Source organism: Myxocyprinus asiaticus, chromosome 22 (assembly GCF_019703515.2).
Source record: "Myxocyprinus asiaticus isolate MX2 ecotype Aquarium Trade chromosome 22, UBuf_Myxa_2, whole genome shotgun sequence".
Lineage (NCBI taxonomy): Eukaryota > Metazoa > Chordata > Actinopteri > Cypriniformes > Catostomidae > Myxocyprinus > Myxocyprinus asiaticus.
Genome location: NC_059365.1, coordinates 44047980 through 44064830, shown reverse-complemented (window position 1 = coordinate 44064830; position 16851 = coordinate 44047980). Strand labels below are relative to the sequence as shown.

Genomic DNA, 16851 nt, shown 5'->3' with positions numbered 1-16851 from the left:
ATATAATAGCCCCATTTTACCCAAAAACAACAGCTTTTGCTTAGTGTGCTTGCCTGATATAACAGAGTATCTCACTGGTGCGTCATCAGGGTTACTACAAAAACACACAGACCCTCAGGCTGAGAAAAGGACAATACAGCAATAAATCGTAATTCCAACATTACTGGATAATCACTAACTCCTGCACTTCTGCCTTTGTTTACAGAATAAAGCCAAACTACCCTTTTGGAAAAATGGCACAGAAGAGGCAGAGGGCTGGCAGCATGGTTGGCATGGTTACGATAATGAGTTTATGGACATGAGGGGATTTTTTCTGGCACAAGGACCAGGTAAAGTTGAACAGATCCCTCCATACTCTGTTTACAATGTACAATAGATTAGTTACATAGTTATAAATTAATTATATTATTATACAGTATATATTTATTACACTTCTCTCTGGAATACTCAATTCTGATCAGCGGTCTAATATTTCTGAATAATGACTGCACATCCAGGGATTAAGTGATATTGCGAGTCATCTTTCCTACTTCTCGAATCACGCATAAGCTAATGAAATAATTTCAACTCAAATCAGAATTTAATGTCCATTTTCTTAAATAACTTTGGCAAGTAGTTAGAGGGATAATGTAGTAAGTGGGTCATTTTCACAATAACCTTACAGAACTCTGACGCAGGTGGAATTCAGCTGTTTCTAGAGACTTTTTGATTTCTTTCTTCTCAACAGGAAACAACATTCATATGTACAATAACCTAATGAATGTATTGTTTGCATGAATTACTCAACAGTTTACTTAACAACCATTTATTCTCAAGTGCACTTAGCATTTTAAGCTTGACAATTATATTGTCCAAAACAAAGATGAATCTCTACAAAATATACAAAGTATGCTGTACTCACAGCACTGAAAAGAAAGGTGCTAATTATGAAATGTTAATTTTGGTGTTGAGGGATCTTTCTGCACTGCAAAAATGTACAAAATTTACAGCCAAATTTCTACAGCAGTCAACTGTAATTCTTAAATACAATTGTTTGCGGTCAAACATTTTGCATTCTGGGAGATCAAGAGGAGGCTCACTGTGAAGTGACTAGTTTTTCTGTAAATAGCAATGTATTGTGGGAAAATAAACATTAAAAATCATTATACCATCTTAGTGAAAGCTAGTGACATTTTGAACCATATATTAAAAAAAACCAAAATACAAAATAAATGGTATATCAAATATTTGGCACATGGTTATTGTTCATGATGTTCCTTCCACTCTTCTCTGTTCCTGTTCATTACACACGAGCCTTCACTTGTCTAAAGCCCGGTGCACACTGTACAATTTTGGCCACGATTCTGCCGTCTGAGACAAATTTCGGGAATCCTTAAGGATTTCTGTCGACGTTGGGAAAAATCATCAATCTTACAACGTTCAGTGTGACATGTTCACAGAGCGCCGATTAATAGCCTTTGCGATGATCTTTAGCCTCCGACGAAGTTCTGGCAGTGCCAGAAATTTTGCAGCAGCCAGATGAGAAAGTCCGCTCCTCTTTCGCACCCCAATTCACTTGGAAAGAAACCTGCTCCGCATCTGCACCATAGCACCATTTGTGCCCAGTCATTCATCAGTGGACCACTCCCAGCCCGAGTAACAAATATGTTTTCTCAGTTGCTAAGTCTAAACACTTGGCTGCACAAAATCTGCAACATGAGAGGACTGAACTACATTGATAATTTCAATCTTTTCTGGAGTCAAAGAGAACAGTTTAAATCAGATGGCCTTCACCAAAACAAATTTGGTGCAAAAGTGCTAAAGGACGATATCTACTTCTCCATCCTACATCTGTCTGCAACATGCACAAATCCACTCAACCTGGATGGCACACAAATGCCACCGCAGTGTCTGGATGACCACAGGATCGCACTCCAGCACCTGGATGGACATTTGATCGACAAATCTCTCAATAACACAGCGAAGACACAACAACATGGGGCTGAGTCCCACACACAGAGCATGCTACAGTCAGACTGTGATGACTTAAAACTGCTCCAAGATACAGGACCCAAGGACAATTTCTTGGAAAAAAGCCAATGGAGCCAAGATAACAGCAACATACATCAGCCTCCAGAAACACCAGAGCCACAGTCTCTGTCACCACACACCTTCTCCCTCTTATCAGCATCCCCACTTCTGGGCATCTCTGAGAAAATGGAGAAACTAGTGTATGCTGGAAGAAAGCTTTCCCACTCCATTGTTGCGAGCCCCCAGATACCAGTCAAAAAACGGCGGGCCCCTCTAACACCATAGCCTGCAGGCCCAGCTCACCCTCCCTCTGAGAGAGCTCTCTGGCCACAATGCAAGGGTACATCTCGTCCTTCTTCTGCTTTCGGTGAACAACAAACAACAAACTGATGTGTATCGGGTCCCCGCTATGGTAGCAGCAACACTCACAAATATTTACAGAACAAGCGGGAACCCGCTGTGCTGGTAGCTTTTTCAATATCTGTTAAGTGATAGGAAGACTAAGGCTTTCTCAATACGAATGGCAAACCAATCTAATCTGTTGCATATTAGACGTCAATCCAACATTACTGTGGGGCCAAAAACAGATAATGTCAAGTTAGCTATTTTAAACACAGTAACAGATTTAGGCATGGGCGACGTGCCATTGCACAGGGCGGCATCTTGTGGATGGTGGCATGAGACACCCACACAGACCCCCCCAACAAGTTTGAGGGCGTGTTGAAGCGGGTTTTGCCCAGGGCACCATACAAGCTAGAACTGCCACTGTTTAAACATCTGCTCACTAAAGAACAAGTCATTTCTAGTCAATGACCTCATCACCACAAACAACCTGGACTTATGTTTCTAAATGAGATGGTTAGATTACAGCTGCAGTGCAACAGTCCTCAATGAATCAGCCCCTCCAAAATTTACTTTCATGAGTGTCTGCAGAGCTGTTTGGAGAGCAATATTTAAAGATGTCTTTCAATGCAAGCAAGTGTCACTTTGTGATTACTTGACCTTTGAATATCTAAGTATTGTAATAAAAGGTGCTCCACGCATTCTATTTATAATTATTTATAGACCTCCAAAATACTCTCCTGGTTTTGTTGATGATTTTACAGAAATGTTATCAACAACTTCCTCTGAATTTGACTGTTTTGTTATTGCTGGGGACTTCAACATTCTTATAGATAATCCTGAACACAACACTGCCAAAGAATTCAAAACATTTTAAACACTTTTGATCTGACTCAACATGTAGATGGACCCACACACAATCACGGACACACTCTTGATCTGCTCATTAGCAAGGGTTTAAACATTTTGTCCACTATTATTAAGGGTGTTGCACTATATGACCATTTCTGTATTTTCTCTGAAATAATATTGATTTCTCCTGCCACTGAGGTTAAAAAGAGGTACATAAATGAGAACACTAGTGTGCAATTTATCAAGGTTATATCTTTGAAACCGAGTATATCCGCAGACTATGTTGATGATCTCATCGATATCTTTAACTCAAAAGTAAAAAATGCCATAGATGGCATTGCTCCTGTAAAGGTCGATCAATGGCAGGCGTAAAGCACCTTGGAGAAACACAACAGCTGTGAAAAACATGAAAAGAAAATGCAGGAAAGTAGAACGAATGTGGCGGAAAAGACAACTTGAAGTCCATTATAATATCTATAAAGACAGCCTTCATGCTTCAATTTGGAATTAGGCACAGCTAGGCAGACCTTCTTCTCAAACATTATAAACAGCAATATAAACTGTAGAGAGACTAACAAACCCCCCCAACACAATGAGTTTGCATCTTTTTTCATGAAGAAGATAAATGATATTAGAATGCCGATCAACTCATCCTCATGTTGCACTGAGGTCAGACAGCACCCACCACAAAAACTTCAGAAATTAGTCACCATGTCTGATTTTGAGGAAATTGATAGCAAAACCCTGGTAGAAATAGTACAGCATCTTAAAACTTCAACCTGCTGTCTTGACACACTCCCCACAACATTTTTCAAAAATGTGTTGAACTGTCTGGAAAAAGATCTGTTAGAAATAGTAAATGCATCACTCCTTTCAGGCACATTTCCGAATTCCCTGAAAACTGCAGCTGTCAAGCCGCTTCTTAAAAAGAACGATCTAGATAACTCAATATTGAACAACTACAGACCAATTTCAAATCTTTCTTTCATAGGCATAATCATTGAAAAGTTTGTTTTCAATCAGCTGAAGAAATTCTCAAACTTGAATGGCTACTTGGACAATTTCCAGTCTGGTTTCCAACCGCATCATAGCACAGAGACAGCGCTCATAAAGATCCTTTATGATATTCGGCTAAATACTGATTCAGGCAAAATATCAGTGCTGGTATTATTAGATCCCAGTGCTGCTTTTGACACTGTTGACCACAACATTCTCCTAGACAGGTTGGAAAACTGGGTGGGGCTCTCTGGGATGGTCCTCAGATGGTTCAGGTCATATCTAGAAGGTAGGGTTTACTATGTGAACATAGGGAACTATGAATCTGAGTGGACATCCATGACATGTGGAGTCCCACAAGGCTCAATTCTTGCACCGCTCCTGTTCAACCTGTATATGCTTCCACTTGGCCAAATTATGAAAAAGAAACAAATTGCATACCGTAGCTATGCAGACGATACCCAGATCTATCTAGCCCTATCGCCAAATGACTACAGCCCTATAGACTCTCTGTGCTAGTGAATTGATGAAATTAACAGTCGGATGTGCCAAAACGTCCTTCAGTTAACCAATTAACAAGACAGAGGTCATTGTATTTGGCAACAAAGGTGAAATTCCAAAGGGGAATACATACCTTGACTCCAAGTGCTTAAAGACAAAAAATCAAGAAATTTTGGTGTCATTTTGGAGTCAGACCTTAGTTCAGTAGTCACATCAAAGCAATAAAATCAGCCTACTATCATCAAAAAAATAAAGCCAGAATTAGATGTTTTGTATCAGTCAAGACTTAGAGAAACTTATTCATGCATTCATGACCAGCAGGGTAGACTACTGCAATGGACTCCTCACCGGCCTTACCAAAATGCCCATTAGACACCTGCAGCTCATTCAGAATGCCACTGCCAGGATTCTCACCCATACCACAAAAACTGAGCATATTAGTTTGGTTTATAATTAAACTATTATTTATATTATCAAGCCAGTTCTCGCCTCCTCCTTTTCACTGATGTGTTACAGAGTGTATCAACAATTTTTGGTTATCCTCTGTTTAATCAGGGAATGTTAACAACAGTTATGGATAGTGATAAAAATGTAATATTCTTTTTCTTATTCATTTTCAAATGTATTTTATTACTTTTTATTCTTATTTCATCTTTTATTTTCTTTAAAACTTTATACGTAAAGCACTTTGAATTGCCATTGTGTATTTGCTATATAAATAAACTTGCCTTGCTTTGCCTATTCAATGTAAAATGTTGCTAAAATTTAACAGTATATTTATATATATAAAATACTGTACACTGTAAAATAACAGTATAGCACTACATTGTGGGATACAATGGTGAATTACCCATAAGCCTTTGAGCTGGAATAATAAATATATGTGCTTAGGCAATGCATTGGGGCTTTATGGGGACATGTACAAAAGTTTTTATTCAGAATTAATAGAAGTCTTAGTTTTTTTTTAGTGTTGTTGCTTTGTCAATAGTTGTTTTGTTTGAAATCACCATTATGGTGATTAGTGATCTCTTGAGCTGGCACCTTGGACCTTCTTTATTATTATATTAGGTTCTTCCAGTCAGTGCAATTGTGATTTAGTAAAGTACAAGTTGGTGCACTGTGCTACTTAGAAGACTAAACTTATGATCAGACTTACAGTCTGACCTTAACTTGGAAATGCCACTATGTGTGGCAATAGTGAATGCATTATACATAAATCATGTTATTAGAAACAGTGAATTATATTTCAGCAATGTGATGTCAGCAAACTGAGCGATTCTTGTTTCTGGTGAACTTACATAGTATGGATTGCCAACAAGACACACACAGATATTATCATCACTCAGCACACAAAACTCAACAGTGGTGACAATCAACAAAAATACTTTTCCATAAAAAAGTCAAATCTGAACATTAAAATACAAGTAACTAAGGCTATGTTCAGACTGCCACTAAAAATCAGATTTTTTGCATTGTATCCAGATTGTATCCAGATGAATTTTGATAGACTGGACAGCAAAAAACCACATGAAATCTGATTTTCATGAATCTGATCCAAACCACATTGGGAGGTGGTTTCAAATGCGATTTAAATCTGATTTTGACAGATGCGTCTCAGTCCGGATGCTCTGGCTGCTCAAATCGGATTTCAAATGGTCTTTTGCATCACTCTTAATGCGACACACAACGATGACATAAAAAAATCGGTGACTGCAGCACAGAACATCACAATATTTACCAGTCTCCTCCGTCGAAAAAAATCCGATTTGCCTGCAGTCTGAACATAGCATAAGACTTCAACAAAAACAAAAGCAAAATAAACCAGTAAATAATAAATAACTAATAAGCCAGTAAACAATCCACTTAATTTCTTAATGCCGCAGTGCCTTCTGGGAACTTAAGTGACAACATAGTACTGTGAACATCACACTATTACAGTTAATATGTAAATATACAAGAGATTACTGTACTGAAATACAGTTATGAGTTGTATTATCAAATAAAGTGTGCAGCTGTATCAGTATAGCTAGAGTTCTAAAAAACGTAATTACTGGTGAACCTGCTGCCAGTAACATAATGTACAATGCTGCTGACAGAATTGTGCTGTATATAATTTGAAAAACAGTATCTGCCAGTGATGAATACAGTAAAAATCTTCATTTTAGCTTTATATTATGCGTGCTGTTTATTTGCGGTAAATTGCTGGGGAAATTGCTGCCAGTATTTTACTGTATATCTAAGAGACATTTTTTACAGTGTGTGTAATTTTATTTTCTCTCCAGACTTCAAGACGAACTACCGTGCTGGTCCCATTCGAGCAGTGGATGTGTATAATGTTTTGTGCAGGACGCTGGGGATTGAACCTTTGCCCAACAATGGCTCGTGGTCTCGAGTGGAGTGTATGCTGAAGAGCTCGGTGGCTGCCCTGATCTACAGCTGGATGCTGACACTAATGCTGCTGGCACTGTCTGTGCTGCTCTAGAACTTTCCATGACTGTATTTTCACATTGAAGCACTGACCATATCAGACTGAAGAGAAGATTACAAAAGAGAATAAATGAAACATGTTATAGAGTGTTAGTGCGTGCCATGGCATCAGATACATAGAAAACTTTCTTTTCATATGCTTTTTGCTGCACTGCCTTTATTTTCAAATTGTAAATGTCTCTTAATGCTAATGCAATAGAAGAAATGATTGTGTTGGCATTGGATGAACCAACTTGCACATATACTAAGATATACACCGATCAGCCACAACATTAAAACCACCTGTCTAATATTGTGCAGGTCCCCCTCTTGCCGCAAAAACAGCACCAACCCGCATCTCAGAATAGCATTCTGAGATTATATTCTTCTCAACACAATTGTACAGAGCGGTTATCTGAGTTACCGTAGACTTTGTCAGTTTGAACCAGTCTGGCCATTCTCTGTTGACCTCTCACATCAACAAGGCATTTCTGTCCACAGAACTGCTGCTTACTGGATGTTTTTTTGTTTTTAGCACCATTCGGAGTAAATTCTAGAGTCTGTTGTGTGTGAAAATCCCAGGAGATCGGCAGTTACAGAAATACTCAAACAAGCCTATCTGGCACCAACAATCAACCATGCAATTATCTAATCAGCCAATTGTGTGGCAGAAGTGGAGTGCATAAAATCATGCATATACGGGTCAGGAGCTTCATTTAATGTTAAAATCAACCATCAGAATGGGGAAAAAATGTGATTTGGACCGTGGCATGATTGTTAGTGCCAGATGGGCTGGTTTGAGTATTTCTGTAACTGCTGATCTCCTGGGATTTTCACACACAACAGACTCTAGAATTTACTCCGAATGGTGCCAAAAACAAAAAAACATCCAATGAGCGGCAGTTCTGTGGATGGAAATGCCTTGTTGACGAGAGAACAACAGAGAATGGCCAGACTGGTTTGAACTGACAAAGTCTACGGTAACTCAGATAACTGCTCTGTACAATTGTGGTAAGAAGAATATCATCTCAGAATGCTATTCTGAGATGCGGGTTGGTGCTGTTTGGCGGCACGTTGGGGATCTACACAATATTAGGCAGGTGGTTTTAGAAAGATATGACCTTTTATTCTACAATTTTCTACATGTTATTCATTTGTTTATTAATTGCTATCTATTGTTTTATTTCTGGTCTGTGTACACATAGTTAATATGTCTGTGTTGGTTTTAGTAACAGAAAACATGTATTTAATTTTCTGATACTGTAAAATGAAATTGTTTCACTAGTAGCCTATTGCCTCTTTGCCAAGGTCTCTAAGGTTTTGAATGTAAGGCATTACATGTGTTATTTTCTTATTGTTATAATTTCTATAACCATAGTAGCCTACCTTTCTTTAGTACAGGGCTTGTACTATTTTTTACCCCTCTCAATAAAATAAACTTTTCCTCATATTTCCTCTTGGACAATCAAGTAAGACTCATTTTTTCTTCTATTTATGTAGTTACATCATTCATTGATTCACTGAGTACAGGTTGACTTACTCTGTGTTAAACTGTATTTATATTTTTATTTACAGTGGTACGCTTATTCTATTTCTGTGCTCTTAATGCTAAGTTTGCAGGCAATTAAATGAGTTGTAGCGCCACTTGCCGGTTTGGCTGTGCACCTCCAGTTCTAAATTATTCTACATTATTCTCTGTGCTCCTTTATTTATCTATATATCTCAGTATATATCTTTTTTATTTATTTATTTTTTATTTTTTTATTTTTTATTTTTGGAAGTTGTAATATAATGTGGTCTCATCAGTAATAATTATTTTGACATTTTACAAAATATAATTATGAGTTCTGTTTCTGGTAATATTAGCTCGATATTTATTCTGAGGTAAAGCAGCTCAGTTTATGATACTATTCAGATTTTACTGCTGATTTTAAACGTGTTTTTTGATCGTAATCTTGACCAACCGTTTTGGAAATTTCAGTCTTTCCGCATTTCAAGTAGATAGGAGCTGCACTTTTGTGTCGCTTGTTACAAAGAAATAGCTGCCCAGCCTGCCCGAGAGCGTTCCAAAGATAACTGCAGAGTGGACTGACTTGCCTTAAAGGGGCTTATATATATATTAAACAATCATTATGTATGCTGATAAACAAGTACATGTGACTGCCCGCAATTGCCGTAGGAACCTAGAAAAGAGACACGGCCAATATACCTTTTTCACACTCCTGGTTTTGGAACGCGTAAGAAAAAGTTTGCATGGTAAACTTCGACAGCAGTAAATGGGAGATCACAGCGAATATTATTTTTACGCAAAAGAAAAAATCCACTATTACATTTGAATGACTTTCCAGAAGAATAAAAATAAAAATAAAAAATCAGGGTAATATAACACAAAGCATAATGTTATAAATTTACACTCAATATTTAAAAAAATTATCATATAAAAAATTGCGAGATTTACGCTGATTAATAAGGCGGAAACGCGTCATCACAGTCTGTGAAAAAGGTCTGTGTGAAAGCCCAAACGCGACGTTGCTCACGCCCTGCTCATGGAGTAAGTGAGAATACGGCGTAACTCCCAAAAAGTACCAAAACCGCCATTTATCACAGTGTTCTTTGGGACACTGAAGTATCTTTCAATACCATGTAATTACCACGGTTTTTAATATTGTAGTCATACAGCACTATTGCCATGTATTATTGCTGTTGTTGTTTATTATTAATTATTAATAATGTGGGTCATCTGCTAAATCTGCACCATTTCATTTTTCTTTTTTTTCTTTTCTTTTTTCTATTTTTAAAGGTGATTTCAAAAAGGTGATTTTTTTTTTTTTTAAAGGAAATTTCTGTGAGATTTTAAACATTCTTTCTTAATCAGAATCAGCTTTATTGCCAGGTATGCTTACACATACAAGGAATTTGTCTTGGTGACAGAAGCTTCCAGTGCACAACAATATAATACAGCAACAAGACAGAGATAATAATACAAAAATAATAATTAAAAAAAATTGAATAAAAAATAAAAATTGAACAGAAAATAAAGTAAATATAGAATACACAATAAGACTATATATATATATATATATATATATATATATATATATATATATATATATATATATATATATATTTGCACACAGTACAAATACAAATCTGTTATATACAGTTATAAAAAGACTAAACTGTGTGTTGCACATAGTTATTGCTCAATGGGGCAATTTAACTGTTCATGAGATGGATAGCCTGAGAGAAAAAAACTGTTCCTGTGCCTGACGGTTCTGGTGCTCAGAGCTCTGAAGCGTCGGACAGAAGGCAACAGTTCAAAAAGGTAATGGGCAGGGTGAGTGGGGTCCAGAGTGATTTTTCCAGCCTTTTTCCTCACTCTGGAAGTATACAATTCTTGAAGGGAGATCAGGGGTCAACCAATAATCCTCTCAGCAGTCCGAACTGTCCTTTGTAGTCTTCTGATACCCGATTTCATAGCTGCACCAAACCAGACAGTTACTGAAGTGCAGAGGACAGACTCAATGACCACTGAGTAGAACTGTATCAACAGCACCTATGGCAGGTTGAACTTCCTCAGCTGGCGAAGGAAGTACAACCTCTGCTGGGCCTTTTTCACAATGGAGTCAATGTGTGTCTCCCACTTCAGGTCCTGTGAGATGGTAGTGCCCAGGATCCTGAATAACTCCACTGCTGCCACAGTGCTGTTCAGAATGGTGAGGGGGGTAAGTGTTGGGGTGTTCTTCCTAAAGTCCACAATCATCTCCACCGTTTTGAGTGTGTTCAGCTCAAGGTTGTTTTGACTACACCAGTGATCCAGCCGTTCAACCTCCCTTCTGTATACAGACTCATCGGCATCTTGGATGAGGCCAATGACAGTAGTGTCATAGTGTTAATAAATTGCACTGTGCCATCTCAAGCTTAATTTACATTTTGAAATATATGTTGAGATATAGCTATGATTTTAAAAAGTAACAGAGTTGACAGTTTTACAGTTCATTTAGCCATAACTAGATTTATGCTCAAGATCATTACACTACAAAGCATTTACTAGAAAGAGAATTTAATACTGATGTCTCTACAAATATCCACTTTTTGATTATCAGCTGTTTTCTGTACAAAATCACAGTAACAGGGATGACAATTTAAGATTGTCCCCTACTGACAAACGTAACAAAACAGGGCTCCAGACTAAAAAAAATTTCTTAGGAACCATTGGCTCCTAAACTGAAACATTAAAGAGCCAAATGGCTGTTTTTAGTCCCCAAATCACAGAATTGCTCGATTTAGATTGCTGTTCAGAAACAAGATAGAAAGCAGAAGAAAAGGAAGACAGCTGATAACCCATTAATCGGAGGTTTAATAAACAGTATATATAGTTGAGAGGATAAGTTTGCATTCCTTTTTGTCTCATCAATGTTGACACCCCTTTCATAATTTATACAAATGTAAGAGATAAAAGATGTTTTTTTATTTAGTACTGCTCTTCAGAATCTACATAACAGATATTTACATAGAGTATAGTATACATATAGTAGTGTTGTCTTCTTGAGCATCGGTGAATGTTTGCACCTTGTGTAATAGTTGTGTACAAGTCCCTCAATTGTACTAAGTGTCAAAAACTTGATTATATATATATATTGCCTTAGTCTTTCTTTACTGTTACCGGATGGCCCCAGACAAAGAGACTACAAGAGTGCAAACTGAATGAAATCCCAGATGCAGTTTATTGTGCTACTCCAATCCCAATCAATCATTACCAGGAGAAAAAAAAAATGGTACACAGTACGGGACTTTTAATTATAAAGAAGCCTGAAATACACATGGGACTCTTATTTTGAAATGTCTGCGCTCCCAGTTATGAGTTCACTGATGGTTGATTCGCTGAGAAAGTGACTCTGATTCAAAGTGCTAACCTGAGCTCCTGAGTTCAAATCCTCAGTTCTTTCCGGGTGATTCATGAAAAAGACCCGGTTCAAAAGAGTCATTTGGCTACGACTCTCACGCTTGGTTTGTTGTTGCATGCAGTGTAGCGAGCTCGTCAGAACAGAATGGGTAGGGCTGGGAATCGATTCCAAAAAGAATTGATTCCGAGGCATTGGGAATCGAGAAACGACTCTAAAGCTTGGAATCGATTCCGCTCGGGGAAATGGACTGATATGTTAGTTTTCGTGACCACTGAACTACTACACATTCAGAAGCTTTAACAGCACTAATTCAGTTCACAAAAGGATTATAAAAAGACTTCAACTAAATGATCATCAAACTGATTCTGAATCTTTTGTAGTTCATCAGCCATAAAATGTGCTCCGACTGTTTAAATCTGTTTGACGCAATTGCACAAACCCCTTCAACACATCGGACAGCTGCTTTCCAGACCTTGTAGTCTGCCAATATTTTACTTTGAATCAAACTAATAATCCAATTAAATGCCAAATTTGTGATGGAAAATTGTTGTATAGTAACAACTTCACCGATGTTACAACACCTGTCTGCAACCAGGAGATGGCAAAGGATCAAGTAACAGGATCAAGTTCTCATCAATAAATCTGTAGGTTAATGTTTAAATGATGAATGGACTGCACTCATAAAAGGAAAAGTCTAACACTTCTCTATTCATTCTCAATATTTTTACAGTAGGCCTATGTTTTAAAACATTTTGCATATTTGTTTTTTATTCTTTTTACATTAAAATTATTCTTTGAAATCAAATTCAAAACCAAAAATTTAAATACACATTATGAAAAATATTGTAATATTATATGAAATAAACCAGTACAAAAATCTGGATTTTAAATAATTTAGTATACAGAAGATAATTGACAACTGCATACTTAATATAAACCTCTTTATAACAAGATCAACTGATGGGTGGTAACAGGCAATTTAAATGTAGATAAAAGTTCCCTCAAATGTATCCCGATTAAAGCGTTGCACTTTGGGATGTGCATCTAGGACCAAATGTAATACTAGAGGGTTTAAGGGATGGGTTAGGAGGGAAGGGTTGGGTGGGGTCGAGAAACTGAGACAAACGGAGCTGAGGAGGTTGGTTCAGTATAAGTGCGTTGACGGGAAGTAGCTGATTGGTTGAGGCGTGGCCTGGTCCCGAACTTTAGTTAACTTGTTATCTTCATTTATTTATTTATGTTATTTCTTCAGTTTATCTGTGTGCCCTGTTATTTGTTTTATTGTTTTCATTTACATTTATGAATGCCATTATAAATGTACATTTTGTTCATGTTCAATAAGAAATAAAAAATAAAATAATAATAATAATAATAATAATTTTATATATATATATATATATATATATATATATATATATATATATATATTATTATTATTATATTACCCACAATTCTTTGCTTCAACGAAAATGTATATAATAATAATAATTACGCCAATTTGCCCGTAAATATGATGTTCAAACACAAGGAATGTTAATTCCCAAGTTGAAGTACCCCAGTAGATGGGTGCAGAGTATATAATATGTATAATTATATTAATATATAATTCAAATAAAGTATTAGACTAAAAGTACACCTGTAAAATCTATTTTCTTTTCTCCTTACATCATTATAACTCTCCTAAAATGTACCTCATACATTCTCTTCCAGAGGGACTTTGTTACCGTCTCACTCAAAGCGCTCGCGCTTGTTAAAGAGTGGCGTGCTGTCATAGCAACCATGATAAGTTCTGTTTCCGTTTGTCCTACGAAGGCCGTCTCGTTTAAACGAGATTTGTTTAATGGAGGACGCTCGGTGTACTGCATCCTTCAAAGGACACGTCCTACCTAGAACGATGCCTTCCAAATGAGACACAGCCGATAACTATCCAATCAGAAGGCGTCGTCAAGCTGGTGACGTATCGACAACTTTCGTCCAATCATTTGACGTCTAAATATATCAATCACGGGAGTTGCCGGAATACGGTTGGGAAACAAATAACGCTGTCTCTACTACGGTGAAGACTTCCCTCATAAATATTAACAAGATAATGTTGACGTTGCTTGGTAACGTTCAGCTACCGTATAGTCATGTGACTAATTCATATTTATAAGACTTATTTTCGTCATAGCCCGTGCCGTTCATTCGCCAGCAATCCACCGCCCACTCACTAACGTCAGCCGTTCAGCCAATCAGTTAGAACTACTTGGTGAACGTCACGTTGGGTTATTGATATTAATGAACCGTATAATTTCCATAGTAGGATTAGCATATTCGCCCCCTAGTTAGTGGATCCAAGCAGACCTGAGGGCGCTCGTCAACGCGATGGATAGAGAGTTTGATTTTTTTTTTTTTTTTTTTTTTAACCTGTTTTGATTTAGTTGCGGATTGCAGTAGACATTGGGATGTGAACACGGTGTTTTTACGTATTTATATCACATACTGCCAGTCGGAAACATACATTCATCGGGCGATGCCCCTCTGTTTGTATTCGCTCGTGCGCTATTTTTAATGGAGCTGAACGCTGCCCGCCAGTCAGCTGTAGGTGATTTTATATATTTGGATGAACGCACTGGTCTTATGTAAGGCATCAGAGCGGTTTTCTATAACTTGATGCTCCTGGTGTGCACTAGACTATACTTTTGCATTTGGTAGGAGGATTTAAATGAGCAACCCTCTTAGCTCCTAGAGCCAACCAGGTTATCTCTGATCATAATTTTCACTTTTACTGGTGTCCTTCTTCAAGAAATTGTAACAAGAGTTACAAATTGAAACAGTGTAACAGATGTTCCCGCCTAAAGTGCATTAGTGAAACATATGTTACAGATATACGTTCAAGTGCAACTGTGTAACATGTAAATGCTACAGTAGCACGCGCATTTCTTGTGTTTTATGTGACGAAGTGGAGCTCCAGATTTGGAATATCTGTTGCATTATAAATGCAGCCATCTAAATGAGCAGTTGCAGGTGAATTTTCTGTCTGAAGTGGCTCTTCATGTCTGGATCAGCTATGGATACCTTGTGAATTTGAACACACATGGTGATGAGTGACATCTGGACTGTGAACTCAAGGGGCATGCAGGTTCTCCTCTGTTGTTGTGCACATGTGAGGACATGTCATTGTCAGCTGCATCACTATGCATCCCCCTGATGGCCGAAGAAGCATCAACAGCACCCTCATGCCCAGCGCCGTCTACCCATCTCTGTTCCTCGGCATCGCGGCGGCGGTGCTGGTGTTTCAGCTCGGCTCTGGAGGACTCAGTCTCTCTTCGTTTTTCCTCAAACTCTTTCTGTATGTGTCCTTCGCGTTGTTCTGTTTCCTGCTGGGGAGTTTCGGGCTGCTGGTGAGGAAAAGCCCCCCGAAGATCAGCAGGTTTGACACGACCAAGAGACAGTCATCGAAGCTGGTGGATTTATTTCAGAAGTTAATGGTAAGACTGACAAGACTACCCAAACACACACTTACCAACACACTCTGACTATTTCAAAGCCTGACTTTATTACATAACGTTGATTACAATACAAATTATTACAACTCATCAGCCCTTTTCTTAAAATAAAAAAAAAATATATATATATATATATATATATATATATATATATATATATATATATATATATCTGGGTTACAGTGAGGCACTTACAATGGATGTGAATGGGGCCAATCCGTAAACGTTAAAATACTCACTGTTTCAAAAGTATAGTCACAAGACATAATATCAACATAGTGTGATAAAATCGCGTGCTAACCTTATCTGTGTAAAGTTATACAATGTTACAACATTGCTGCTTCATTGACCTAACGCTGTAAACCCTAAAACGACCATAAAAATGACGATTTAAACAACTTTATAGCTCAAATAATTCACGAGTTTTATTAGAAGAATTAATGTAAGTGCTTTTATAAAATTGAAAGCCTTACATGTCTGCCTTTAAACCCTCAAACAATTGGCCCCATCCACTTCCATTGTAAGTGCCTCACTGAAATCTCAATTTTTGCTTTTTTTAAAGAAAATGAGAGATGAGTTGAAATTTTTGTCACAAATGCTGTCGATTGAGCTTAACTGGTATTAAATCCAGAATATTCCTTTCAGTTGAGAGACGTGCATTGAATATTTGTATTTTGTACTTGTATATACATTAAATAGTTTGACACATTATTTATTCACAATTCATGTAAAATATTTGCACATTATCAGTTGACAAAGCTGTAAATATATTTAGGAAATGACACAAGGGAGGATTACAGCTTCTAATAGCCTAACACGTTCATGAAAATCCTGGAAATATCAGGGAATTTTAAAATAGTATTTTCCAGGCCTGAAAAAGTCATGGGAATTAATCAACACACTCTCACGGCGAAATCGTCAGGATTCGTACGACTTTTCTAAATTTGGCTAATTCGTATGATATCGTGCGACTGCACTCGTTTGAATTCCCACGACTTTCACTACAGCCAATGATGTCGCTGGACATCGTTTCCATCTAATACGTGACAATTACTTGCTTCTGTCACACACAACAGCTTCCTATCATGTTTACACACTCTACTGATCGGTTAGGTTTAGAAAAGGGGTTTGGGTAAGGACATAATATTAATAAACATGTCCTTAACGCCTCCTGCGTGGAACTCGTGCTAATTTCTGAATTTGACATCCGGGAATTTGCAGGTGATGAAGTCGTACGAGTTTATGTGAACAACATCGTGCGAGACCATACGAAATAGCCAACTCATAAA

At 37.5% G+C, this 16851-nt stretch overlaps 2 protein-coding genes across 7 annotated transcripts in view; both read left to right on the top strand.

Annotated features, from left to right (window-relative positions):
• Positions 1-7510, top strand: part of LOC127413318 (glycerophosphocholine cholinephosphodiesterase ENPP6-like) — a 71265-nt gene extending 63755 nt beyond the window's left edge. For all 4 annotated transcript variants that reach the window (XM_051650355.1, XM_051650352.1, XM_051650354.1 and 1 more), the window contains 2 exons: positions 206-329; positions 6984-7510. In XM_051650355.1, coding sequence (XP_051506315.1) covers positions 206-329; positions 6984-7183 — 324 coding nt within the window. In that variant the 3' untranslated portion in view covers positions 7184-7510. The remainder of the gene's footprint in view (positions 1-205; positions 330-6983) is intronic.
• A 6873-nt stretch (positions 7511-14383) lies between these two features.
• The window catches only part of LOC127413305 (sorting nexin-25-like), a 149729-nt gene continuing 147261 nt past the window's right edge, over positions 14384-16851 (top strand). For all 3 annotated transcript variants that reach the window (XR_007892568.1, XM_051650322.1, XM_051650321.1), the window contains exon 1: positions 14384-15544. Coding sequence is in view for 2 of the 3 variants with exons in the window: in XM_051650322.1 (XP_051506282.1) it covers positions 15251-15544 (294 nt within the window). In the remaining variant the exon portion in view is untranslated. The remainder of the gene's footprint in view (positions 15545-16851) is intronic.